The sequence below is a fragment of the Carettochelys insculpta genome, chromosome 19 (genome assembly GCF_033958435.1).
Source record: "Carettochelys insculpta isolate YL-2023 chromosome 19, ASM3395843v1, whole genome shotgun sequence".
NCBI classification, from domain to species: Eukaryota; Metazoa; Chordata; order Testudines; family Carettochelyidae; genus Carettochelys; species Carettochelys insculpta.
Genome location: NC_134155.1, coordinates 5,038,890 through 5,064,147, shown reverse-complemented (window position 1 = coordinate 5,064,147; position 25,258 = coordinate 5,038,890). Strand labels below are relative to the sequence as shown.

Sequence of the window (25,258 nt, the reverse complement as noted above, 5' to 3'; positions counted from 1 at the left end):
AAGTTGTGGTAGGTGAAAAGAAGGGATATGGAGGGCTTTGCCTGTTAAGGGGAACCTGTTGCAAAGTGCTTGTCTGCTAGAAATCTGGTTTCAAATCCTTCCCAAGAAGGGAGACTGGCAGTGTTGCAAATTTCCCCAACTCCTCACACTAGTGTGGCTGAACAGATTTCCCTGCAGACTCAGCCCAAGTCTGCATGCCCATGCAATTGCAGTGCTGCTGCTTGCTCAATAAGGAGGGATGCTGCATCTGAAGTTGATCTAGTTTTGACCCTCACTGACTGAAGGCTGGAATGTGGTCTCAATCCTATTCCTAAGGCACAAGTATCCACATCACAAAAATATCTCGTATTTACTTGCTTAGCTGTGGTACATTCTTCCCTCATGCTGCGAACCATTAGTGAAATGATTTGCTTTGAAATAGAGGAGAGAAGAAAAATGCTAGGCAGAGGCGGTATCAGGTGAGTCCAACACCCAAAATTGTAACCTTGAAAACAGATTTTTTCATTCACATTTTTCAGTCTGTCTTAACTTTAGTGCCTCTCCATTCCCCTGCCAATGAGCATGGAAGAATTTCTGGTTGAAAAGTCAACATTTAACACACACACAAAGGCCTGCCTATCCCTGGCTGCTCAGACAATCTCCACTGACTCTTTTCTTCAGCCCTAAGTTTGGGGAACTGCCAGTCATTCCCTATGATTTTTGCTACAGCAGCAGCAGCACTTTGCCTCCTGTTGCCCTAGGCCAGTGTTTCCCAAAGTGTGGTACAAGTGCCTCTGATGGTACATGAAAGGATTTCAAGGGGTACATGGCAGAAAATAAACTACTAAAAATCAGGAGATGGCACTGGGAGAAGGGGTATGCTGATAAGGCAGAAGTCACAAAAGAGGTACGCAAATGTTTTAAGTTTGGGAAACACTGCCTTAGGCCATCTCTACACAGGAGTCAGTAACGGCATCTCCCTGATGCTCCCACCTGGGGACTCACCTCTCCCTGGTCCCAGCAGCATCAAATCGCCAGCTCCCATAACCCGGACTATACATAAAGTGAGCACTCAGTGGCAGGGCTGGTCTGTGTTCTTAGGTCCCCAGGCTCTCACACAGAGCTCTGCCCCCATTGTCCAGCCCTGCACCCTCTAGGAAGGGAATAATTTATCACAACAGTTCCTCATGCTTGTGCCAAATGGCCTGCAGCCAGCCCTGGAAAGTTAGCAACACTGCCACGGCCTTCCCCTGGCTGTTCAGAGGGGAATCTCCTTTCGCACCATCACTCCCTGGTTGTGGGAGCTTCCACCCAAACATTCAGCACTCTTCCCAGTTTCCCTCCTGACTTGCCATCCCCCTGCACCCAATAAATCTGTTTCCTGCTTTCCCTGACTCTGTCTCTCACCTCATTTCAGTGTCCCTGCTGCTCCTCCCAGCTCCTGCATCCAGTCCAACCCCCAGAGTCCTGGAGCAGCACCCATTTTGACTGTAGGCATGGCTTCAATCTCACTGAAAACAGAGAGAAGCTGCAGCCTGACTATCACACCTGGCTAGACTGGCCATCTTGCTGGTTTCAGACCCCTTGAGAGTAACAGGGGAAAGCAAACATTCATGGGTTGACACCTTTCAATAGGTTTTCAGGAGACAGGTAAGACAAACACCCCCATGCTGCAAGAGTTGTGATGATATGGCGAGAGTTTGCAATACTGCATAGTGGTCATTTTCTAATGTCTCCCCCTTCCCCGTCTCTACTAACCCCTGTGAGGTTGGAGTAGTGGATTGAGCACAGGGCTGGCTGACCATCAGTACATCTCTTTCCACTTGTGACACCGACCCACTGAGTGGCCTGTGTCTTTGACTCCAATACCCTACCAACACACTGTTGTTTAGTACTGACAATACCTCTTCTCTGTAAAAGGACCCTAGCAATGCTTCAGCCCTTCCTGCTGAGTGCTTTAAGGCTGACTGGTAAAAACATTTGTCATTTTCCGGCTGTGTGGAATCAACACACAGTGATTGACAGCAGAAAATTAGTTAACTAAGTCCCCCACGAGCCCCTTCATCCCTCACCTTTCCTCCAGAAGGCAAGGAAGAATTCTCTCTTTTTGACAGTTGAAGAAACTGAGGCACAGAGAAGCTAGTGCAAAATACTACCCTACACTAATAGTGTACCAAGCACATTATTGCAACACATGGTCATTGGTCTAATGTTATATTTGTGTGAAGAGAAAACTGAGTAATCTCTAAATTTATATGGCTTTGCCTGGAATACTTAGCAGAAAAAAAAAGTTAGGTAATGAGTCATAGACAAGAGGCTCATTTACTCTGTTAAGAAATCAGGACTCAAGTATCGTTTACAAGCCTTTATGGAGCTGAATTTCTGGCTCACATGGCAACTTCTGCATCACCTCCAGACTTCTCCACATTGCATAAACCTTCCCTCTTGCTGACTGGCAGCAGCAAACAGGCACTTCCCCTCCCTTTCATCCAACCAATCACACAGCAGAGGTGAGCCAAAACAGCCTTCCAAAGTGCCTGTCAGTACCAGGTAGGCCACACGTAGGAGGGAGTAAATGCCTGAAAGCTAGCCATGGGCCCACTACATCTGCTAGGATGGCCTCCAGCAGTTGCTCTTGGATGTCACAGCTACATGGACCTAGGTGCCCTGAAGGGGAGAGGGAATTTGGGTCCCAGGAGTCCTAGTTGGTGAAGCGAATGATAGGCCTTAGGATGGCAGAGATACAGGGTAACTATAGGGTGAGGAGGTCTAGCAGGTGTTAAGAGGCTGAGATTTAACTCATCAGGGCATATGAAAATAGAGTCATGATTTTGTAAAAGGATATAATCCCAGACAATTGGACAAAGGCTGCAGGACTCCCTTGCAAATAGGAAATGTAGCTGCAGGGTAACCAGCAGCAAACCATAGTTAATCCCTAATTCTGCAAAGACTTAGGAAACGCTTCAATTCACAGCACATATGAACATATGGGCCATGTCTACACTAGCCCCTTCCTTTCAAAAGAGGCAAGGTAATGAGTGAGTTGGGAAGATGCTAATGAGGCACTGCTATGTATATGCAGCACCTCATTAGCATAATAGCAGCCACAAGCAATTCAAAAGTGCCACGTTTGAAATCACATGCTGCCCGTGTAGATGGGGGCCTTTCAAAAGGCCACCGCAAGACTTCAACAGCCCCTTCCTCCTACTTGGTTTTAGGAAAAAGGGGCTTTCGAAGTCTGGGGGGGTCCTTTTGAAAAGCCCTCATCTACACAGGCAGCCGCCATAATGCCAATGAGGCACTGCATATTCATAGCAGCACCTCACTACTATCTTCCCAACTTGCTCGCTACCATGCCCCTTCCAAAAAGAAGGGGCTAGTGTAAATGTAGCCATGGTGAACTTCACCCATTCATAGGACATAAAAGCCCACGTGCAAGTCTCTACAGAATCAGGGCCACCACCTGTTACACTATGCAGGTTCTACCACACTCAACATCAGGGTTTGTGAGCTCCTCTTAGCAAAAGTAAATATAGTATTTGCACATCATCAGGATGGAGTACTGTCAAAAGAAAAGAAAAACTGGAATTAAATTTTCCAGCTAGACCAGACTAATTGTAACAATTTAATTACTGTTCCCATTTACCTTTTGCCTGGTATTACTGCCACCTATACTATTGTCGCACTTTGGCCAAGGTTAAAAAGGATTCAAGCCACCAAACATTACTGGAGCGCTGCTTAGGTGTCATCATGCTGACTTAGGGTATGTCTATACACCAAAGATCAACCCAGTCAGATTTGATCTTCTGAGGTTTGATTTCGGGCACCTGGTAGGCAGTTTGACTTCCTACATATCTGGGGTCAGCAACTGACCCCTCTATTCCTCAATATGGCCATGAGTAATGGAAGTCAATAGAGAGTCTCCAGTTGACCCCCTGTGTGAGGATGCCAGGTAAGTTGATTGTAGATGTCAATTCTAATAACCGTGCAATTACTAGCACAGACCTGACCTTAGTAATACCTTACTTGCAGGCAGCATTAGTGATCATGGCGTGACCTCAGGAGGGGCAACCTAGACTAGTGAGAGGCCTGCGCGGTCTCCTGGGGATGGGGCGTACCCAGAATTTGCGGGCTGCGCTTCTTGACGCCGAGCAGCGCCGGGGTCGGAGGCAGAGGAAGCGCAGGGCTCTCCCAAGGGCGTGCGCAAGCCGCACCCGCCTCACGCCCGCTTTACGGGCATGTCACTGGAGTCACACGGCAAGAAAAAAATACGGTTAAAAAACAGGTGGGCAGAAACCAGCAACATCGCGGCCACGGGGGCGGCGGTGACCACAACGACCACGGGCCACACCTAGCGGCCCGCCGCCACGGCGGGGGTAGCCCCTCTCGCCCCTGCCCGCGCCAGTTCAGTCAGGAGCGTGGCTGGTTCACCCTCCAGAGGCGGCCGGGCAAGCGCTCCGCTGGCTTACCCAAGGCCGGCCCCGTGGCGGTGCGGCCCATGCCGACTGGCAGCGGGGCTCTGGAAGGGCGGCGGGCCGGGAGCCTCGGACACAGAGCAGCCGCTGCCCGCCTACTCTACAGCGCGGAGCCCGCGTCCGGCTCTGATCGCTGCGCCACCTTCAAGGCGGGGGAGCGGCACACAGGGACTATTTGTTCTTGCGGAGGGCGCGGGCGTAGGTGCTGAGTCGTTGCCATGGAGACGCGTCTGAGGGAAGGAGCCGGCGGCGCGGACCCGGCCCGGGAGAGAAGTGGCGGCGGCGTGTCTGGCGGGAGGTGGCCGCCGGGGCGGGTGCGCGGCAAGCATCGGCAGTAGGGCAGGACGAGGGACCCTGAGAGTAGGGGGCAGCAGGGACAAGGAAGTGATGGGGATCCTGGCAAGTAAAGTCCGGCGGGCAGGGACTGGGTTAGAGGTACCCGGGGGAGAACAGGGGCTGGGAGAGGGATTTCGGGGACAGGATCCCTAGGGCGCTGTGGAGAATAGGGGTTGTGGGGACAGGATCCCTGGGGGGCTGTGGAGAATAGGGGTTGTGGGGACAGGATCCCTAGGGAGCTGTGGAGAATAGGGGTTGTGGGGACAGGATCCCTGGGGGGCTGTGGAGAATAGGGGTTGTGGGGACAGGATCCCTAGGGAGCTGTGGAGAATAGGGACTGGGGGAGGGATTGTGGTGACTGGGGAGTAGGGGGCCTGGGGATTCTCTGGGGACATGAATCTCAGGGGCAGGACTCCGTGGGGGCAGATGTCTGGGGAGTAGGGCCAGAGGAACGTGGACTGGGGATACAGAGCTGTGGGAGATCGCTAGAGGGTAAGATCAGGAGGCAGGGATCAGAAGATTGAGATCTCCGGGGAGTAGGATGCTTAGGGCAGGAACTGGGGGTGGTGGCGGCACAGTATAGTAGGACTGAGGATGCCAAAGGATACCTCCAGGGAGTCAAGGTCAGAGGAGGAAGAGGAAGGGGGACATTCTGGTGGCTTGGAGGAAGGGCAGTGAAGAAGGAAGTGGAATTGAAGGGAGTAGGTGGGGAGGGCTGAAGGGGATGCGTGGGGCCTCAGCTAGGAAGATATTGGACTATCTTGCTAATGAAGGTGGACACTGAAAAGCCCTTGAATTAAAATTCTCCCTCCACCCCAATTTGCAGGCTCTGTAGCTGCTCATTGTGAGGGCCAGACTGTGCCTCATGCAGGAGAGCCCAGGATACAAGGGGATACAGGAAGTGCTGCCTCGCAAAGAGAGAGGTAAGGCCAGCAGCAAGCTGCCAGCTAAGGGATCCCTAAGCTCACCCCAGGCCACAGGCAACAAGAAGCCAAAGAAGAAGAAAAAGAAAGCAGACCATGATGACAGTAACACCAGGAGCAGTGAGCATGGCAGCAGCCCCTCTGCCTCTGAGGAGACAGGTTAGCTATGCTGTGTTATAGCAATGGGGGCTGGTGGGCACAGCACCTGGGAGGTGGGTGCGTGGCCTGCAAAAGGTGGAAGGAAAGAAGGTTTGCATGGTGGGGAGCAGCTGCCACTTCTCAAAGGCCACACTGGTTCTGACCATGTCCATGTTGGCTTTTACATAACATGCCACTATCTGCTGTGGACCAATCCTCCCGTGTCTTGGGCCATCACTTGCATCAGCTCAGTGTTCAGAACATGCTACCAAACACGAAAGACAGTTTTATGCTCTCTTTGCCCGGTGTACATGACTACACAAAAGGTAAGGTGGTGGAGAACTGAGTCTGTTGTCTCTACTTTGCTGTCCACGCTGTTATTGAGGGATGTGCAGAATCAACTATAGGTTAATGAGTATAATATTACTGACTGTGCTTTCTGATCAGCCAGCCTACACACAGATTGTCTGCTATACTCCTGTGTACACGTTAGAGTGTGTGTATACATTATTTAAAAATAAATTTTTGGAATGGGTAGTTTTGCTTTATTACCTAACTGTTCATAGCGTAGAAAACTAGTATTGTACTGGGATAGTTAGACATCCTTTTCACTATCGTGCAGTCATAGTTTTTAAAAAAAAAAACAAAAACTGCTGTTGAGCCCAGAAAATAATTCTGGGCTTTTGGTGAAAAGGAATCTTATGAATTTTAGCACCTTCACCTCCACTTTTTGTTATATTTTCTGCTTTTATTTTTTTAAACAAATGATTCTTTGGAAATACATGCAGCTCACTACTGTGGACTGTAGGAGGCATAAGACAGCTATCAGAGTAATATAAGTGGTTTCACAAAACTCCAGCAAGATTTGTGGTAGCTGGACATATGTTTTGGTTGTCTTTTACAGAGTTGAACTATGGTTGATTTAATGCTCAGCATTTCATTGTTGAGAGTAAATTTTGTCTGATCACTAATGTACTTCCTGGTGCATCAACAGAGTAGGAGTTAATTTCAAAGCTTCATGGGGAGGTTGTCTTCAGTCATGTAAAGAAACAGACTTACTATAGTTGTGGAATTTGGGTTAATGTCAGATATTAAAAGCACACTACTCACACTATTAAAACAGCAGGATTTTTTTAAAAAAGCTGATTATTTCTTGAAGTTTAAACTTTAGAAAGGAGCAGAATTAACTTATTGCAATGACAAAAGCTACTTAGCATAACCATTGGTGGAAGACAAGGCATAAATGGAGCAAGATTTAAAAAAAAAAAAAAAAAATAGCTCTAGCATAGATTGCAAGAGACATTTTTGTCAGTGGAATCTGATTACTAACTCTAACTGGAGACAAATTAATCCTAGCTCTAGCAGGTGACACACTCTCAATTTAGGACTGTAACTTTCTTGGCACAGGAACCATCTTGTTTACCTGCTTTGGAGAGCACTGAAAGCCTGAGCTGGTTGTCAAATACTGTAGTCCCTCGAGTTATGTCAGGGTTCTGGTTCCACGCACCCTTGCATAACTCAATTTTTGTGTAAGTCGGGAGGGGGGGCACTTTTTTCTCATGGCAGAACACAGTCTGCAGCTGGGGAACCAGCAAGAGCGCCCTAGAGCTCCTTTTGAAGGTAAGGTCTGGGGCTGGGAGGTGCAGTTGTAGAGGGTTAAGCCTGGTGGTGGATTGAGGCCATGGGAGGTGGAGCAGGGGGATTAAGCCTGGGGTGAGTTAGGGCTGCAGGTGACGAGCCAGCTTTACGGGGTTGAGCTGGAGCTGTGCAGCGGGGGTGGATGAGCTAGAGCTGTGCAACAGGATGAGCCGGAGCCAGGCAGGATGGGGGTGAACTGGGACCACGCGAGGGGGAGTGAGCAGGAGCTGGGCACTGGGAAGGAGTGAGCCAGGGCTGGGGCCACACACGGGGTGAGTTGGAGCTGAGTGCAGTGGGGGTGGGGTGTGAGATGGAGTCAGAGGGTGAACTGGAGCTGTGCAGGGTGGGGGTGAACCAGTGCCAGGGGTTTTGAATTAGGGCTGTGAAGGTCAGGGTGGTTGTGCCACGGGCAGAGGGAGCAGGATTTTGAGTTGTGTTTAACTTGTGTTAATGCAAGTTAAGCACAACTCAAAATCAGGCATTTTGAGGGATTACTGTATAGACATAATTTTTTATTTCAGCTTTTGCCACACAACTCAAATGTTTAACATTCACATTGAAAAAAAACAAAATACCAAAGTATGCAAATACTTTAAAAAAATGCAGTAGTCATTCTGAACCAATCGGGCATGATGCTAGTAGGAAAGTATCATGAGTATTAAATATTTCTGGATAAGTACATTTTATATGAGTATAGCTGTTCTATAAATGTCATCAGTTAATCAGCTTTTATGTGCATGATATGATGTCAATAAATCTAGCTTCTTGACTGTGAGTCCATTATGTGTAATGAATGTTAATCTGCATCTTTCTTGATCATATTAATAGTAAAGCCAGAAGTGACAGTGATGCTGTAAAAACTCTCTGCTAATATTATTTATCATTGCAACAGATAAACATCACAGCAAAAGCCAGAAGCATCAGACACTCACTGCTCACTTACTTCAAGTACTAAGCCTTGGGAAGGAGGATCCCAACCCAATACAAGAAGCTGTGAAGGGGATTCACATTGATGCAGAAATAAATAAGCTTTTATCATCAGCTTCCACTGTTTCAGGTTCTACCCAAACAGAGCAGAACATTGATCAGATCAATGAAAGCCTTCGATGGGATGGGAAACTTGAAGATCCTGCTGCTGAGGAAGAAAGGCTGCATATCTATAAACTTAACAGAAGGAAACGTTATGGGTTATATGTCCAGCAACAGTTACCCACAGAGCCATGTCTGACTCTCAGCCATTTCCCATTACTTTCAAACAAAGATCCATGCACAAAGAGTGGTCAGGCTGTATATCAGGAAAATCATCAGAGTCCTTATTTTCAGGAAAACAAAGATGAAGAGGCCATGAATGCTGAGCTAGCTACCACTGTGTCTGAACTACAAGCAGCAGCACTACCAAATATTTCTCAGGAAGTTGTGTAAACCAGCATTGTTCTCTAATTTATATTTATATTTAAAACAGAACAGCAACAAGACTGTTCCATCGAAACTTTGTACACACCTTTGTTCACGGCAAAGTTGTTAAGTGGGATTCTTTCCCCATACTAACAGGACAGTCTATTTACTTCTGCCAGACTTTTTATAGAACATTACATGGTAAGTGGAAAATAAAACAATTATCATAATGGTTTTATTTAAGTCTTCTGCATCACACTACTCTGCCTTCAAGTACCCTCTTTTCACGTATTATTCATAAGCAGTAGTGTTCTACTGGATTATCTCAGTGCTTTTTAACATGAATCCACTAAGTGTCACAATATCTCTGAAGTGGGCAGATGTTAGCCCATGTTGCAAGTGGGGAAATTGAGGCAGTATGTAGCTAAGTGATTTGATACTGCGTACAGGGACTAGGTAGGATCAGAGACATGCAGAGAGGCTTGCCTAAGGTCACATACTCTTCAATCGGGATTAAAATCCAGGTCTAAGTGTCTGGCTTGTTCTCTAAGGCTACGTCTAGATTAGAGTTTGTTGGAATATCTCTTCTGGCAAAAGTTGTCGACAGAATGCTAAGCGGACTGCCCGGCCGATCTACTGGCAAAATGGTCAGCCAAAAGCACAGCAGGCAGGGTTGCCCAGTATCCCAGAAGCCCTTTCTCTCAATAGAAGGGCCCCTGGAATATCCAGATCGCCTCTGTTGACAAAAAAAAAGCATTCTTCCTTGTGGTGAGCAGGGTATAGCTGTCAACAAAAGTGCTGCGTTCTGTCGACAGAATGTCCTTGGGAATCTGCATGCTCTGTGGGTTTTGTCAGCAAAATAGCTGTTTTGCAAACAAAACTCTCTAGACATAGCCTAACTGCTAGTCAGTACTACTTTCTTCTGTTACAAAAGCTTACTGTATTTGTTCCTGCAGGCAAAAGGTTTAGATCAGAAACAAAATTCACTAAATAGAAAAATGCCCTTTTCACAAGGGACACAGTTGTCTTTACCAGTGTCATATAAGTGCTGCAGCAACATGGGTCTGAGCATTTCCTGCACAAGTGGCTAAGAAGAACTAAAAATAGTAGTTTTTCACTTTGTAAGCTTCCCTGTTCATGTCTACCAAAACTCTCAGATGCCTTTGCTTATCATCAGACACATAAATGTCTTTTGGACTCCCCCAGCATAGTTTTACTATATCAGAATATTAAAAAGTAGCCAAGGACAGACGAAAGAGATGATACGGGGACAAATGACTAAGCATCTGAAAAGAGAGATAAGATGGTTTTGTAACTTCTCTCTGCCTACTCAGAAACATGCTCCTTTTAAAAGAAGTTTCTTTAGGTGTTTGGATGAATTTGTCTTTTTTAAAAACTACTGTCTTATATGCATAGGATTCCACTGTTTTCTTTAATAGTTTATCACTAAAGGATCCTCTAACCCTGTTCCCTTTAATTGGCTTCCAAATGCCACCAGCTCTTTTGCAATAGCAAGCTGGTTCTTTATTAATATTTTCTGATTGTTTCAAGACTCACTAGATTCCAACAGTGTAATTACATGAAAACCAAATTCTTTTGCAAAGAGGTGGGCAGACAAGCAATGAAAAAAACAAATAACTCAAAGAACTGGTATTCTGTGGCATTGATTCCTACCATTCTATCAATATTACAAATAAAATTTACAAGCCTAGAAATTCAGAAGGATTTAGCAAGACTGTAGGCAGCCAGACACATAAGTTATACATCTCAGACAGGAACAGCTTGTCACAATCAAAAACATTTTTTAGTTCAATATATAATAAATTCTACTCATGTTTATATACTGGACCCATCACTGTGGCATCTGAGCACCTGAACTCCACACCTCCCCCTTTAAAAATCCATAATAAAAAGAGAGTGTTTTGTCGATTTGAATAGTCAGTTCATTAGAATACAACAATGGGTTTGTTTGCGGTATGTGCCAAAATACATATCAGAAACCAAAACTCACAGTACCAGATGTAAAATTCAAATACATGCCCTGGAGAGGCTTTAAATGTCTTCAAAGCACATTTTCAAGTGTCTTATTGAACACATGAAGCCATATGGCTTATTAGAGAATCTAGCAGCAATCAAGACTGATAGAAGAAACCAAGGATCTAAGATCAGCTGAATATAATTGTCTTTAGTGCTAAGTAAATAGTATAATAAATTATATCTAATGCTTCCACATGGTACTCACCCACTAATTTCAGTAGTAGCACTCGCCATCCAGAGTTAGTGCAGCAGAGATGAGCCATCCATTTGTGATTCTAGTTTGCATTTAAGACCAATAAATAACCAATAAGGCTTGAATTAAAGAGACACTTCCCTACAATTATGGTTTTCATATAATTTATTACTAGTTAAATGACAAAAAGCAAATTGAAAGGGGGGCAGAAATCATGTGACATACAGACAGCAGAACATTTCGGATCTTGCATCATGATAACCAGGGTCTTGAAGTATAGTAACCTGATTTTTTTTAAAAAGCATTTTCCAGCAGTTACATCTTTTTGAAGAGAAATATCAAGAAATCTGTGTTTTTAAAGCATGTGTCTTAAATCATAGTGTAAGAATTATTTCTAATTTAACTTGGAACAGGTACTGGTTACAATTCTAAAATAAAACTACCTAGCAATAATAAAATAACCTGTTCACAGGAGAAGTTATGTCTGAAACCTCTACATACAGAGCTTGGCTTATGCCCTGCATAAGTGCACTTTTGGCAAACTCTTAAGGAATGGTCTTAGTGGGAATGTAATTAGCATTTCTTAAATAGGACAGACTGTATTCAAACACGTTTGGCACTAGCTATGCTACCCACGTTGGTAGTTCTGGTCCCAATTCACATCCCATGCAGCCCCAGTAGCTTCAGTGGGGTTACACAAGTTAAAGGTTGGGTCAGAATTCCCATACCCATAATCTCTTGTGGGTATGGCTATTTGAACACCTTGGAAATGTTTTAACACATCTGGGTTTACAGAGCAGGAAAACAAAGATTAAAGGAATTCCTGATTCAAGTGAATAAATAGGTTAAAAACAAAAACAAATCCCACTCTTCCTTTGCACTTCCAGTCTCGAATCATTCAGCTTTCACTAGTACCACACTGCAGAATATACCATTTGTACCAAAGTCAAGGTATACCTCTGCAGAAGCCATTTGTAACATATGAATGATCTTATTGCAACCCCAATAATAATCTCGAACCTGCACATATTCTGCATTCCTTTCTCTCCACTGACATTTGATCTTGTCTCTGTGCCCTAAATATGGCCCCTTTTGAGAGCAGGTCTTGAGCTGGTGCTCTGCAGAGAGGTGAATTTTGGACCCAAGGAGTTTGTGGGGAGAAGGAAGGGAGGAGGGGATGGATAAATAGAGTGCCTTTTTTTTGCTGGTACTGAGTACTGGCATCTCAGCAGCCCCAGCCATGGGACTGGCTGATTGGGGGAAGGCAGCTGAGTATCAGCTTTTTTTTTTTTCTTTTAAACAAAAACAACAGTGGCTAGATAGACATAAAAATACATGATCTGGCATCTATGGATCATGCATAATTCACTAGTACACCCAGGAAGAGTATAAGCCACATCTTCAAAAGCATATGCTTTCTAGGCTGCATTCCTCAGTTTCAACAAAGAAACAATTTTGGTGGCTTTGTTTGGTTAAAGTGCATGAAAGTGTGACAAAGACAATGTCAAGGTACAGGTTAAGAATATTTGAAGTTTTTATTCTCCCCACCTCTCTCCTGCACCTCCCCCACCACTTTGCAGTGCCCACCAGCTAAAATGCATTCTGATTTGTTACTGCAGGGTTGCTCAGAGAGCTGCTGGTATGGCAGACCTTCTTTTCCTCAGTGAAATCATCCAAGCTATCAGATCAAAAGCTTAAAATAATGATCTTTGTGAAGTCCAACATGGAACTCGCAGGCATGGCTGTAGGTCTAACCAACTGACAGTTTTACATTCCCTTTGTCATGATCAGTACCTTCTTTGGCAAACCACTCCCGGATTCCCAGAATTCTACTTCTATTTCATGACCTCCACACTGGATTTTCTAACATTCTCTCACTATTGCAGCTCCACTTCAGCAAGGAACAGGGCCAGTGTTAGTACACACCAGCTACTAGCAGTTTGAAACCATTGTGATGTCTATATTTGGGATTCCAAAATTCATCACCCCTTAAATATAGTTTTCTGCTTAATATTCTTCACTACATGTTATAGTACAGTGCCTGCATATTCTAGTATCTCTGCACTGACAAGCTGTTGCTCAAGTCTGAGGCAGGGTTACTTAACTGAGAAGTACACAAGATGTTCTGTAAGATCACCCAGACAGGGAGCCTGAAGAAAGATGACCCGGTTCCTTCTCTGCCAGTTCCTTCTCTACAGCTACCCAAATGAAAATTAACTCTTACTATAATCAAAACTCCCTTTTCCCCACTTTAAAGGAACATCTTTAAAAACAGGCTTGAATGTGATTAAAGACATCTGCTTAACTATCAAATTCTGGATTTCCCATCAGCTAGCCTATGCCAAAGGATGTCAGCACCTTCTGCTTCACCAGGAAATAGGAGGTCTTGTGACCAAAGCTGAAATTAATTATGGCTCTCTGTTTACAAGTGGCTGAATTATCTGCTAGATTTTCTGCAACAAGAGAATTGTCATTGGTTTTACACATCATCATGAAGAGTAAAATACATTTTTCCACGATCCTGGACTCTCCCTTTCTCTGGGAAAGAGTAATTAACTTTTCCTCTTTGGAAACATTTCCCTTATTTTCCTTTGATTACTGCAACTTGGGAGCAGGAGAGGGAATCGTAAGCTCTAAAGGAGGATCAACTGATACCTTGAAACACTAAATTCCCGTAGAAAATTACTCGCAGACCATATGGATGCTTAAAGCTGAATTTTTAAGCTGGGACAGAGGTAGCAACAGGTAATGTTCCCTTAGCATGACTGGGCAATTTTTTTTTTAAACCCACTTTAGCTAGTGGAGAGTTAGTACAGTACAATAGAAAGGGACTAGGACGAATCATAGCAAGAGAGACAAATGTCAGTTAGCAGCCATCCAGGAGGTAATCATTCCCAGGGTATTCTGCAGACTCCAGCTCTATGCTGGACAAGAACCGCCGTATAGACTTCCTGCAGTTGTAATCCAGAGTGGTGGTATATACAGTTTTGGTGTGCTTTGGGTAGACGATGGTGGTGCTGGTGAAACGCAGGGGTTTGTTCCGTGGCTCAAAGTGGACCTCGGCTTTGTAACTGCGCCACGTGCAATCGGGGATGCAAACAACTGTTTGGCTGCACGAGGATATGCCTAACCCCACTGGCATATAGACATCATCGATGAAGTGCTTTTCTGAATCATACTTCACTGAGGAGGTGTACCTGAAACACACAAATGAGACCCCAATGTGACCCAGTGTTCCCCCTAATTTCTTCTATCCAGGAGTGGAATACATTTTGTTATGTGCAGCAAGGCATGTGCAGATGTTCACCATAATAGAAACACATACTGCCAGCTGTGGGAGCTCTGGAAACTAGCTGGGTGGCACCTTAGTCTCTCCTGGTTGGCATACAGGGAATACTGGCATGAACCTCACTTTGTTCCAGCAGCCAGTGCTCACAGGGCAAAGACATTATATTTAAATGATCTACCTTCCCGCTGATATCTGCTTTCCATTTAAGGATAGAGGAAAACCACACTTGGCATTTTCACTGTTTGTCCAAGTGCCAGTACTAGGCAGGGTACCTCTTTTACTGGCATTTCCAGAAACTCCATCACTTTAACCATCTTAGCCCTGTGGTCCTACACAACCTTTTTCAAACCAGCCAGGCACCTAGATCCATGTTAAGACTCCCTGAGTAAGTGGCCTGATTTTCATAATGTGCTAACTGCTTGCTCCTCCCATGGAAGCATATGATGCTTTCTGTATCCTTACTCATAAAGAGTCTGGTTGGGGTTCTTTATCCTTCCCCAGCTTGAGAGTCAACAGCCAAGGCAAATGCGATCAATCATACGCACTTGGTTTCATGATTAAAACCAGCATGGACTTGACTGGAAGAAAATAATACAATTAGTGAACTGAGCGCTTCTGATATGAAAATTAATATCAAGAATGTCTGGTTTTGTAATGTAAGATAGGACTGGAAGCCTGTGTGCACTGAAAAAAATTCTCTCTCTACTTCACCCCCTAGCATTTTGGGGCCTGATACTGCATGGTACCAAGCATCAATTTCAACCTCAGGACTAACAGATATATTGGAGCAAAAGCTTTTGTGGGCAAAGACTCACTTCATCAGATGCATGTTAGTCTATAAGGTGCCACAGGAGTTCTCGTTTTCGCGGATACAGACTAACACGACTGCTCTTCTGATACTTGTAACCTCAGGACTGAATCCTTTTTCAGCAATAATCAAAAATATTTACCTCTCCCATCTATCAGCCTGCTGTTTGATCTATCGTGCTGTTCTACCTCTGCCTGCACTGCTATAGAAAGGGAACTTTGTTCATTTTTGCTCCATAAAATTATGTCTAAAGGAATAATTAATATTCTTTGAAAGAGGCAGAATTTAAAAAATTCCACCTCTCTAAATATTAGCTTTTCCCTCCAATTCACAGGATTAGCTCTTGTTGGTAAGACAGAGCACTCTGCTATAAAACCATCAGTTCTCGAAAGTAGAATTCCTTTCCCCTAATAAAACCTTTTAGAAATCTCTTCCCTTTAAAAATCTTTGCTTATGATTACCTTTCAAGTGGTTACACAGAACATAAGATTTAACAAGGGTACATTGAACTGTGAAACATAATAAATAGACAAGGGACAACTTCCCCTGAATAGCCTTCTACTAGGTGGTTAGAAGAGGCAGCATTCCTTTGCAAAGGGCTGGGTAAGGGCATAAGGAATGTCCTAGCCCAGTGGAATGATACGGTCCTACAAATAATTGAGCTTGTATCTAAGGGACAAATTAGTAAATCCTAAGGCTCCTTTGCACAGTAATTGTTAAATATTAATGGCTTTATACACCCCAAGGAAGGGGATGTTTAAAACTGATTGTATTTACCTTATTTCCTTTGGTGGCAGGGGATCAAACTCAACTCCTTCACCAAAGGATAAAGGGCATAACCTTGCAGGGCAGCCGGTGGGCAGAGCACTGGGGGACAACACAGCATTCTGCAAAAAGGCAAAAAAAGTTCCTTTAATATACCGATTTATTACTATCCCAAGAGGGGGTGTTTATTTAGTCACCACTTATGTCATGGACAAGGTTATCATTATCCAAAACAGAATCTGTAAATGACTGACTGCTCTATTGAATTCTATTGAGACCCACGTATTTACACAATAGGTGTGACCGGTAATTCTGGGGCATCCATACTGCAAGGGGCTGGAATCCGGGGTATGTCCTCCGTAAGTAGTACAGGGTTACACGGCATGGAACGTCTGCCACGTGGATTTATGCTTGGTTATTTTATCATACATATTTTGCAAAGTGTGCATGAAACCTCTCAAGACTGGATTCATCAGTTAAATCTGTACCTAAAATGCAACAGAAACCTTCATGGGTTATTAAGTTGCATGGACTCAGGAACAGCCTTCCCAGCTCCCTATTTCTCAAGCTCAGCTGTGTCCAGTATGTATGTGGACCACAGGAAAGGGGAACCTCTATTCCTAGCTTGGAATGGAGAAGTTCCCCGTCTCCTCTCTGAGGGAACCAAATGAACAGCAAGGTGCTTCCCTTTCTGCCAAGGCCCCCTTAGCTAGGAAAGAAGAAGAGTGACCTGCTGGAGTTACCTTCAAACAGGCTGTATTTAAGGACCAATCCTGCTTCTCTTAAAGGAGCATTCCCAGAGCTGAGATGTTACAAAAACCTATTGTTCAAGCTATGACCCTTCTATGCTGTTCTCCATTTTCCCTGCATTTTCTTTGATGTGGTCAAGCCAATGAAGTGTCCACCAGCTACAGTAAAATACCTGATTTTCAGAAGTTAACAAGCTCCGCGAACAGCAAGTGGAATCAATGTGTTGCAAGCACTCAGCACCTTTGGAAAAATTGGAGCCCCAAATTCACTCCTGGAGCCCAGGCTAGTTAGTATTCTAAGGGCAACCTGCTGATGCCAGTTTGCAGCTTTCACTCTGGCAAATGACAAGCGTGCGACAGACCTTCAAAAAGGCCTGGCGGAAAATGACTGCAGACAGCCTGTGTTTGAGAGGCCCTGTGCAATTCCTCTCACAGGCGGGAAGCTGGGAGGTGTTGTAAATGAGTAACTCAGTTTCACGATTCTACAATTCCACCACCCACCCCTGCTATTGATGTCGGCATTTCCCTCATGCCAAGTACGTGATGGGTGGGGCACTCTGTGGGTAGGGCCACTGCACAGATAAATTACACAGCCATTCTAGGGTAAAGGGGAGGTCAGGTCACTTGTTTTCAACTTTTCTTGCTTAAATGCATTATTCTGGGTGAAAATTTGTGGCAGTTCCAGCTGCAACTCTGATGTGATTAAGTTCATAAATGTAGTCCCAGGGCTCGGAAAGGACAGATACCATCTGGTGTGCAGACAGCTCGACAACCCAGCCTTCCCGCCATGGCAGGACCCCACCCTAACCCCCAGCTCTCTGGCTTTGGGAGATGCATGGACTAGCTATAGAGCATAGGGGCAGTTCCCTAGAGAGGCACAGACAGACACCAAGTGGAACAAACTTTCCAGCCTCTGCTGTGCCTCTAGCCAGAGGGGTGAGAGCGCTGGAGCCCAGAACTCAGGGCATATCTGTGCCCCACAAGCAGACAAGAAGCACACTGCAACGAATTATTAAAGACCTACAACCTACTGTTAATCGGGATGCTACACTCCAGAAGGCCCTGGGTGACAGGCCTGTTCTCTCCTACAGACAACCTCCCAACCTCATGAGGATCCTCACTAACAGCCACAGTCTATACCCCAGGAACACCAGTCCTGGAACCTTTCCCTGCAACAAAGCCTGCTGCCAGCTTTGTCCACATATCTTCTCTGGAAATACCATCACTGGACCTAACCAGGTTACTCACAGAATCACGGGCACTTTCTCATGCTCCTCTACTAACATCATATATGGCATCATGTGCCAACAATGCCCAGATGCTTTGTGTATTGGACAGACTTCTAACTCCCTTAGACAAAGGGTCAACGGGCACAAAATAGACATCAAACCACTCCAGATCCACAAACCAGTTAGTCAACATTTGAATGGAATGGGGCATTCTGTCAATGACCTAAAGGTATGTGTGTTACTGAAGAATTATCGCACCGTTCTGGAAAGAGAAGCAGCCGAGCTGGCTTTTATATTCAAATTTGGCACATTAACACATGCTTTAAATCGTGATGGGAACTTTCTGAGTCACTACAGGGGCTCGTCTGAATACTTGGCTCAGTCTAATTCTTGACCTTCCCCCCACCCCTCCACTCTCTGATTTGCTCACCTTGATCATCTTTTTCTGATTTGTCCTCCTTGCTTACTGTTTTTGCTTCTCTGTGCCTTAAATATTGAGTCTGTCCTGGTCTGAAGAAGTGGGTCTGTCCCACGAAAGCTCACCTAATAAACCATTTCGCTAGTCTTTAAAGTGCTACTTGGCTGCTTTTGTTTCGAAGAAGCACACGAGTGTTCCTGACCTGGTTTTCTGTCTACTCTGCTTAGCAGCAGAGCCAAAGAATTGCATCACTCTGCAGGCAGGAGCCGCATCTTTGCGGAGAGGAGACAGGCGGAGGAGGAAAGCTGCCGGTGCACGGGGATCGCCAGTCATCCGCGTTGTGCGCTGCCCCCGGGGACATACCGAGTGGGGCAGCCACTCCGGGTAAAGCACAGACGGTGGGGGGATGCACAACCATCAAGAGGGAGAATCTTCACAGCCTGGACCAGGTGCCACCAGCACAACCCCGGGCAGGCACCTCACCTACCCCCAGCGGCACCCGCTGCCCCGTGCGTATCTCCATGCACTCTCCCCGCAGCCTCCGGGTCCCGGTACGCGGTGCATGGCCCATACGCCCCCTAGCAGCCCCCATCCCCACGCGCTCACACCGCTGCCAGGGGAGCGCGATACTCACCGGCGGCGCCCGGCCCGCGGCGTCCGGCTCCGGCAGCCCGGGGGGCGCGGCGCGCTCGGGGCCGGCGGCCAGCAGCCAGTGGCTAGGGCTAGGCGGCAGGCCGGAGTCGGGGCTGTCCAGCACCCGCTCGCCGCGCCGCTTCCTATCCAGCGGCTCGGGCCCCTCGGGCAGCGCCAGCGTCCCCACCATGGCCCTGGCCGGCAGCACTGGAGGCGCTCCTGGCCCGTCGGCCGCTGGGCAGCAGGGCCCGCCCCCGGCCAGGCGATTGGAGCGGGCGGGGCCGCGGCGTCCCGCCCCGCAGCCAGGAGAGCGACGGCGCTTCCCGTGCGGTAAGAGCCTGCGGCGCAGCACGTGGCCAGCCCCGAATGTCCGCGGGTGCCGGGGCCCCAGCGCCGCGCGGTGCCTCGCCCGGCCGGCTCTCCGCGCGGCTCCCCACCCCCCAAGGCGCGGGGAAAGCACCCAGAAAAAGCCAGAGGTGCTTTTTAAAGCCATTGGCCCTGAACCTTAAATGGTCCCCTCAGGGGCTGCGCTCACAGCCCTGGGTGCAGCAGGCCAATGCTCAAACCCCTGCGCTGTTCCCCCCTTGCACTGGGCTACGGGGCAGGCTCCCTGTAAGCTGGGCACTTGGCAGCCGCTGGGCACGATTCCAATGCCACCCACTGCTGGGCAGGTTGTGTGGCTGCGGGTGGTGCACACTAGCCGCATCTCAGGGCCCTGAACAATTATGTTCTGCCCAGGAAGGGAAAGTGTTGGAGGGAATATTGCTCACGAGGCCCAGGCCAGGCATACACCCGGAGGAAATCCTTATAAACTACGCTGACTCTAGCCATACAATGTTCCTAGCTAGAGTCAGAGTATCTTACATCGATTTTGTCTTGGCCCCCACAGGGAGAGGTCCACGGGAGAAATTCTCCTAGGCCTGGTCTACACTAGGGGTCAAAGTCGGCCCCAGATATGCAATTCTATCCCCCCATTAGCATAGCTAGAATCAACATATCAGGATCGACTTTCTTCCCTGATGTAGACCAGGCATCTTCAGGCTCCTGCCACATCCCTTAGTCTACACATCAGCCTGGAATACCATGGTTGACAGCTGAGCCCAGAGATTGATTTTGCCACATCTTCACACGTGGCAAAAATCGATCCCTGGAAGGTTGATCATGGCACACCAGCCCCCTGGAAGTATAGATGTATCCCCATCAACTTCCTTGGTTCCATGCAAGTCCCCTTATTCCTGAAGTCATTAGGAAAGCTCCAGGGTATCTCCACCTGCCCCACACTGGGTCAGGACTTTCAGAGAGTGGGAATGAGACCGACAGCCAATGTGCACACGAGAGGAAGTAGGAATCCTGTGCTAATGCAGCTACCCGGCAGTCCCACTCCATGAATCTGTCCTGGCTTTTGTTGGGAAGAGAAGTAAGATCGAATGCTGATCCTGTCTACAGTGGCCAGCCAGCCCTCAGAGCCACAGTGTTCCTCATAAGCTGCGCAGCAGTGCGGGTGCTCAGGAGAGATTCATTTGTCCCCCAGTTGATTAGCACAGTGCCCATGGCTAGGCTTTTGCTTGCTGCTGCTGGTGCACATTCATACATGCCTTGGCACACAAAAATTTATTCTGCACCTGGGTGGAAAAGATTAGAGGGATCATTGGGCACAGCCCTGCCCAGCCTTCCAGCACCACACTAACCCTTCTGCCTCCCTTCATGAAGGTATTTGTTAAGGTGAAGGGGAATTGATCTACCTGCAGCCTCCTTCAGAGGAGGAAACAAATGAATTTTCCCACACTAGCCTACTGGGTACCCAAAGGGCTGATAGCTCCCACCTCACTGCAGTCACGTACCAGCAGCCACCACTCCCTGCCTGAAACTGGGCCACAAGCCCCCTGGATAATTTACAGTTGCTGTGAGCATCTTTACATCCCCTCATTTTACAGCCATATTCATTCGTCTCACTAAGCATGATGAGACAGACATCCTGCACAAGCCAACAGAGGGCTGAGTCAGTTTTATACCCACAAGTGACACCCATCTGTGTTATCGCTGGTCAAAGTCACTCCCATGGTTTTATCAGTGCGGAAGTGGGTGAATGCAAACACTTGGCCATGAATTTCAGATCTTGTGACTCCAAGGGAGCAGCCTATTTACTAATCTCATAAGCAAGAGTGAAAAGTAACTGCCAAGGTATTAGTTACCTTTGGTGTCACATTTTTTTAAACCCATACAGGCAAAACAGAGCCAGGATGCATGTTTACTGAACTCCAGAGGTGGTCTCAAGCCAGGGTGTGCTGCATTAGACCTTTCTTCCAGCTTTAAATGGTTTACATTCACCCTGTAGAAAATCTCAGCAACCACGATGGAAACGTGAAAAAAGCCAGCCATGGACGGACAGCATTTTCCAGCTGTGACTGGGAACACCCAGCCGAGGTCATTCCAAGCAGCAAAGCTGGAGCTAGGTTTACATGGCCCTTGCCGTAACACACACGGGAGGAGTTCTAAGAGGCCACCCTACACCTAGCTGATTGCAGCATAATATTCCAAGTCAGACACCCACTTGTCACTGCTTGGGAGGGATAGAGGAAATACAGCTCTCCGGTTACTCCATCTAGAACTGCCGGTCTAGCTACATAATTCAATTTGAGTGCGGGGGTGGAGAGGGAAGTGTTTATAAGCAGTCGAGTGGATATGATTTCCTTTAACTTCAGCAATCTCCAAGCCCCCCGTGGCATTATTTGTTTAGAGCAGGCAGCGGTATGCATGCCCGGAGCCTAAAATGGTGCTCCTTGTTCAGGCCACTGTCCTGCAAACACTTGTGCACTTACTTTATTCCTGCAAGCAGTTCCACTGGGGACACGTGTGACGTTAGGCACGTGCGTTAAGGGTTTGTGGGATCTGGGCCCAGGAGGCTTTTGCTTGCACATAGAAGTTGCCCTGCTTTACCTCTGGATGTCTGTACTACAGGAGTACAGCCTTAGTGCTGGGGCAGCTCAATAGCATAGACACTTCCTATACTGAGAGGAAAAAAAAATCTGTCAATGTAGCCAACCCTCCTCTCGGGGACCAGGTAGCCCTGTCAAGGGAATCCCTTCCATCTACAGCAAGAATTAGGTGGATCTCACTAAGCAGCTCAGGGTGTGAAAATTTCACAGCCCTGCCTGATGCAACTAGGTCACCTAAGCTTTAGGTCTCAGGGCTTGTCTCCAGTGCGTGTTTTTCTTTTTTAAAAAAAAAAAAACAAAAAAAAAAAAGCAAAAAACTTTTTCTGGGGGAAAAAAAACAAAACAAAACACACCAGAAAAACCCCAAGCATTCCCACAGCGAAACTAGATAATCTGAGAAAAGGGCTTTTCTCTCAAAATTACTCCAGCTCTGCGAATTACTTTTGCCGACCCTCATCCTCTTCAAGGTCGGAAACGGAATGCATGTGAACAAAGCACAGCTATTATCTGCTCATCTGAAGGGTCCTTTTGCAATGCCATGGGCATGAACTGTGGCTGTGAAGGAGAATGCTCCTCTTCCCACTGCTGAGGCTGCATGAATGCGATTTTCTGACTTTACTTAGATTAGAACGATGAAACAACAGCCAAAAAACAAAACAAAAAAATCCCTGCAGTGTAGACATAGCCTCAGAAGGGTAGCTGTGTTAGTGTGCTGGGGGTAGCTTCACAAACAACAAGCAGTCCTGGAGCAACTTAAAGACTCACAAATTTATTTGGTCATGAGCTTTGTTGCTAACACCCAGTTCTTCAGATTCTGGGAGTACACACTACTATATGTGCCCTAGATTCCGAGTGCCTATTCCATCTGAAGAGGTGGGTCTTAGTCATAAAAGCTCATGGCCTAACAAACTGGTTAGTCTTTAAGGTGCTACAGAACTGATTGTTATAAGTTTTAGGTGTAAGCCAGGCCTTATAGGTGCTCTTTTAAAATTAGTTAATTTGGTGCAAACCCCATTGTGGGCACCCTTAACATTTACAGCCTTGCTAATCCGCAGATATCCTCTTTATATCTCTGGGTAGCCACCTCTGTGGATATGGACGCAGGGATCCGCAGTTCATTTTTGTAGATACAGATAGAAATTTTGTCTCTAGAATGCTGAAAATTTGCAGAGTTCTGCTGCATATAGTAGATACGGATGTTGATATCCACAGATCATTTTTGCAGCTGTGGATACCAATTGTGTATCTTTGCAGGGCTCTACTTATCTTAAATACCTTTTGTCTACCAGCTTAGCTTGCCCCTGTAGGTCTAGAAGACCAAGTTAAATCGATATAAACCAGGATTAAACCAAGGTGCAAGTCTACTCACCAAAGCTGCACTAACTCCGTTTAAAGGCATTATTTTTATTATAGCAGTGCACATTTGTGTAGATGCTATAGCCCTTTCCAAGTCAAACTTCCATTTACAATTGTGCCTCATATAACCTGCACTTGTCTGGTTAATTGGATTTCTGAGTGGCCCCAGCTACTGAGACAGGGCTTAAGATTGGAGAGCTTTCCCTCCTAACTCCTGTAGTGCTAAGGCTAATAGAATGGTTTTCAGAAAATCCTCAATAAATAATCATGCCGCATCATCAGATTTGATGGCGGAAAGACTCCTGTGGAGGAAAGAAAAGCTCTGTTGGCAGCCAAAGCAAACACGTCGCTGTACAGTAACACACAGTCTAGCCTGACAGGCCCAGCACAAGAGAACCCAAACCCTTCAAAAGAATTCCTCTACTTCCCCAAATTAAAAGCAGAACAGAGCCTTCAGCCAGAGGCGTCTGTGGTTTGCAGCTAAGTACTGCTGGGAACTCCGGATCCTTCCGTAAGGAATTGACATTCCTTTGAAGAAATGGGATTAGGTTGTCTGTCTTCCCTGGAAAAGTGCATTTTAAAAAGTACATTAAAACCTGAATCAAATCAGCAGGGGCAGAGCAAAAGTGCTGGACAGGCGTTTTGTTGCATTTGTTTTCAATACAGCCAAGGCAGGACACTGGTCTCGCTCACAATGTGTGAGCAAATCGCCTTTTACTTCCAAATCTCCCATCAAAAGCCCTTTCCGAACTGAGAAAAGGGCTCCAGGCGCTCACACAATTATTTATGAATGTAGTGGGGGTGGGGTGGGAGGAAGCTATATTTCCACTCTCAAAAAATCTGAATTTACAGAATCCAAACTGCCAGGAGAGGACGTTTATTTCATGCAGAAGTTTGGTCCACTCAGTAGCGGCCAATACAGGCATAAAGAGTGAATCTAGAGATGCAGCAGGAACACACCAGATTGCTCCTTTGGGTTCATCTGTAGTAAACAGTGACTAAAACCACCAGTGTCAGTATCCCAAGAGCCCTTCACTCCTTGCAGAAAGCCAAGTCCTGGGTTTCCTGCCTTCTCTTTGCTCAAGTCCAGTAAATCAAATGCTAAATCTGCTTTGATAGTTTGGAACAAGAGTCTTTTGTGCTCATATTGCACCTTTTACCCTGAAGGATCCCAAAGTACTTATGTGAGTGGCATTGGGAGGCCATTTACGTACCACTTAAATGCAGCAACTGTTCAAACATTACACACCAACTTAGGACAGAAGGTAAAAGAACATCAGAGCCCACTGGCAATATGAGTTAAAACCCTCTCTTCTGACAAGCGTACATTAATAACCACAAGTCACCAGGTCCTAGGTTTTACCCCTCCACTGAAAGACACCAAAGTGCTAAAGGGGAGGTCTGGATCCAAGATACACTCAGAGCACACCTTTTACACCACTCTTTCTTCCTTCATCCTGTGCCTTGGTGGTCTTTGAAAGTTTCCCATCCAAGTGCTGACATGGCCCAGCACTAAGTCATGAGAGCTGATGGGACACAGCATCCAGTTACTATTCAACTTCAACCCAAGAGGAAAAGCTTTGTGAGATCTTGGGCGAAGTAAACAATTCCAGCATGTGTCACAAAGGCTCCTGTGACTCCATGTAAGAAGGGAAGGAAATTATTTTTAGAAATCATTAGCAATTTTAGGTGTCCATTGTGAGACCCTTTAAAGGAGCCCATATTGTTAGCCTCTCCGAAACCCTGGCTCTTTTAGGGCATCTCAAGGTGGGCATCCGAAATCATCTGCCTCTTCTGCCACAATGTATAAGTAACAGCTTGTTTGCCCACCTCACTTACCTCCTCTAATGCCAGCTGGTTCCACAGGGGATTTTCCACCCAGGCCATGTTTCTGAGCGTAATCAGTAATCACAATAGCTACACTGACGCTGGTCCAGAGGAAAAAAAATCAATGAGGAAAA

At 46.4% G+C, this 25,258-nt stretch overlaps 2 protein-coding genes across 2 annotated transcripts; one reads left to right on the top strand and one right to left on the bottom strand.

Moving 5' to 3' along the window:
* Positions 1-4,760: 4,760 nt before the first annotated feature.
* Positions 4,761-9,064, top strand: LIAT1 (ligand of ATE1). Its single transcript, XM_075014067.1, has 3 exons — positions 4,761-4,853; positions 5,617-5,713; positions 8,382-9,064. The coding sequence occupies exons 2-3, from the start codon at positions 5,656-5,658 to the stop codon at positions 8,909-8,911; spliced, it is 588 nt and encodes a 195-aa protein (XP_074870168.1). The 5' UTR covers positions 4,761-4,853; positions 5,617-5,655; the 3' UTR covers positions 8,912-9,064.
* Positions 9,065-11,267: 2,203 nt separating this feature from the next.
* Positions 11,268-19,223, bottom strand: RFLNB (refilin B). The gene is made up of 3 exons (XM_075013699.1): positions 19,007-19,223; positions 15,989-16,098; positions 11,268-14,311 (listed from the first exon to the last, which is right to left on the bottom strand). Exons 1-3 carry the CDS (start codon positions 19,193-19,195, stop codon positions 13,981-13,983), a joined length of 630 nt encoding a protein of 209 aa, XP_074869800.1. The 5' UTR covers positions 19,196-19,223; the 3' UTR covers positions 11,268-13,980.
* Positions 19,224-25,258: the final 6,035 nt, after the last annotated feature.

Bases quoted from the DNA above. Each gene is read 5' to 3' on its own strand.
- LIAT1 (XM_075014067.1), top strand. From the start codon at position 5,656: ATGCAGGAGAGCCCAGGATACAAGGGGATACAGGAAGTGCTGCCTCGC. The intron at 5,714-8,381 runs GTAAGGCCAGCA...TCATTGCAACAG, and splicing joins GCTGCCTCGCAAAGAGAGAG to ATAAACATCACAGCAAAAGC.
- RFLNB (XM_075013699.1), bottom strand. From the start codon at position 19,195: ATGGTGGGGACGCTGGCGCTGCCCGAGGGGCCCGAGCCGCTGGATAGG. The intron at 16,099-19,006 runs GTGAGTATCGCG...GCCTTTTTGCAG, and splicing joins CCGCGGGCCGGGCGCCGCCG to AATGCTGTGTTGTCCCCCAG. The intron at 14,312-15,988 runs GTAAATACAATC...TGTGTGTTTCAG, and splicing joins CTGCCACCAAAGGAAATAAG to GTACACCTCCTCAGTGAAGT.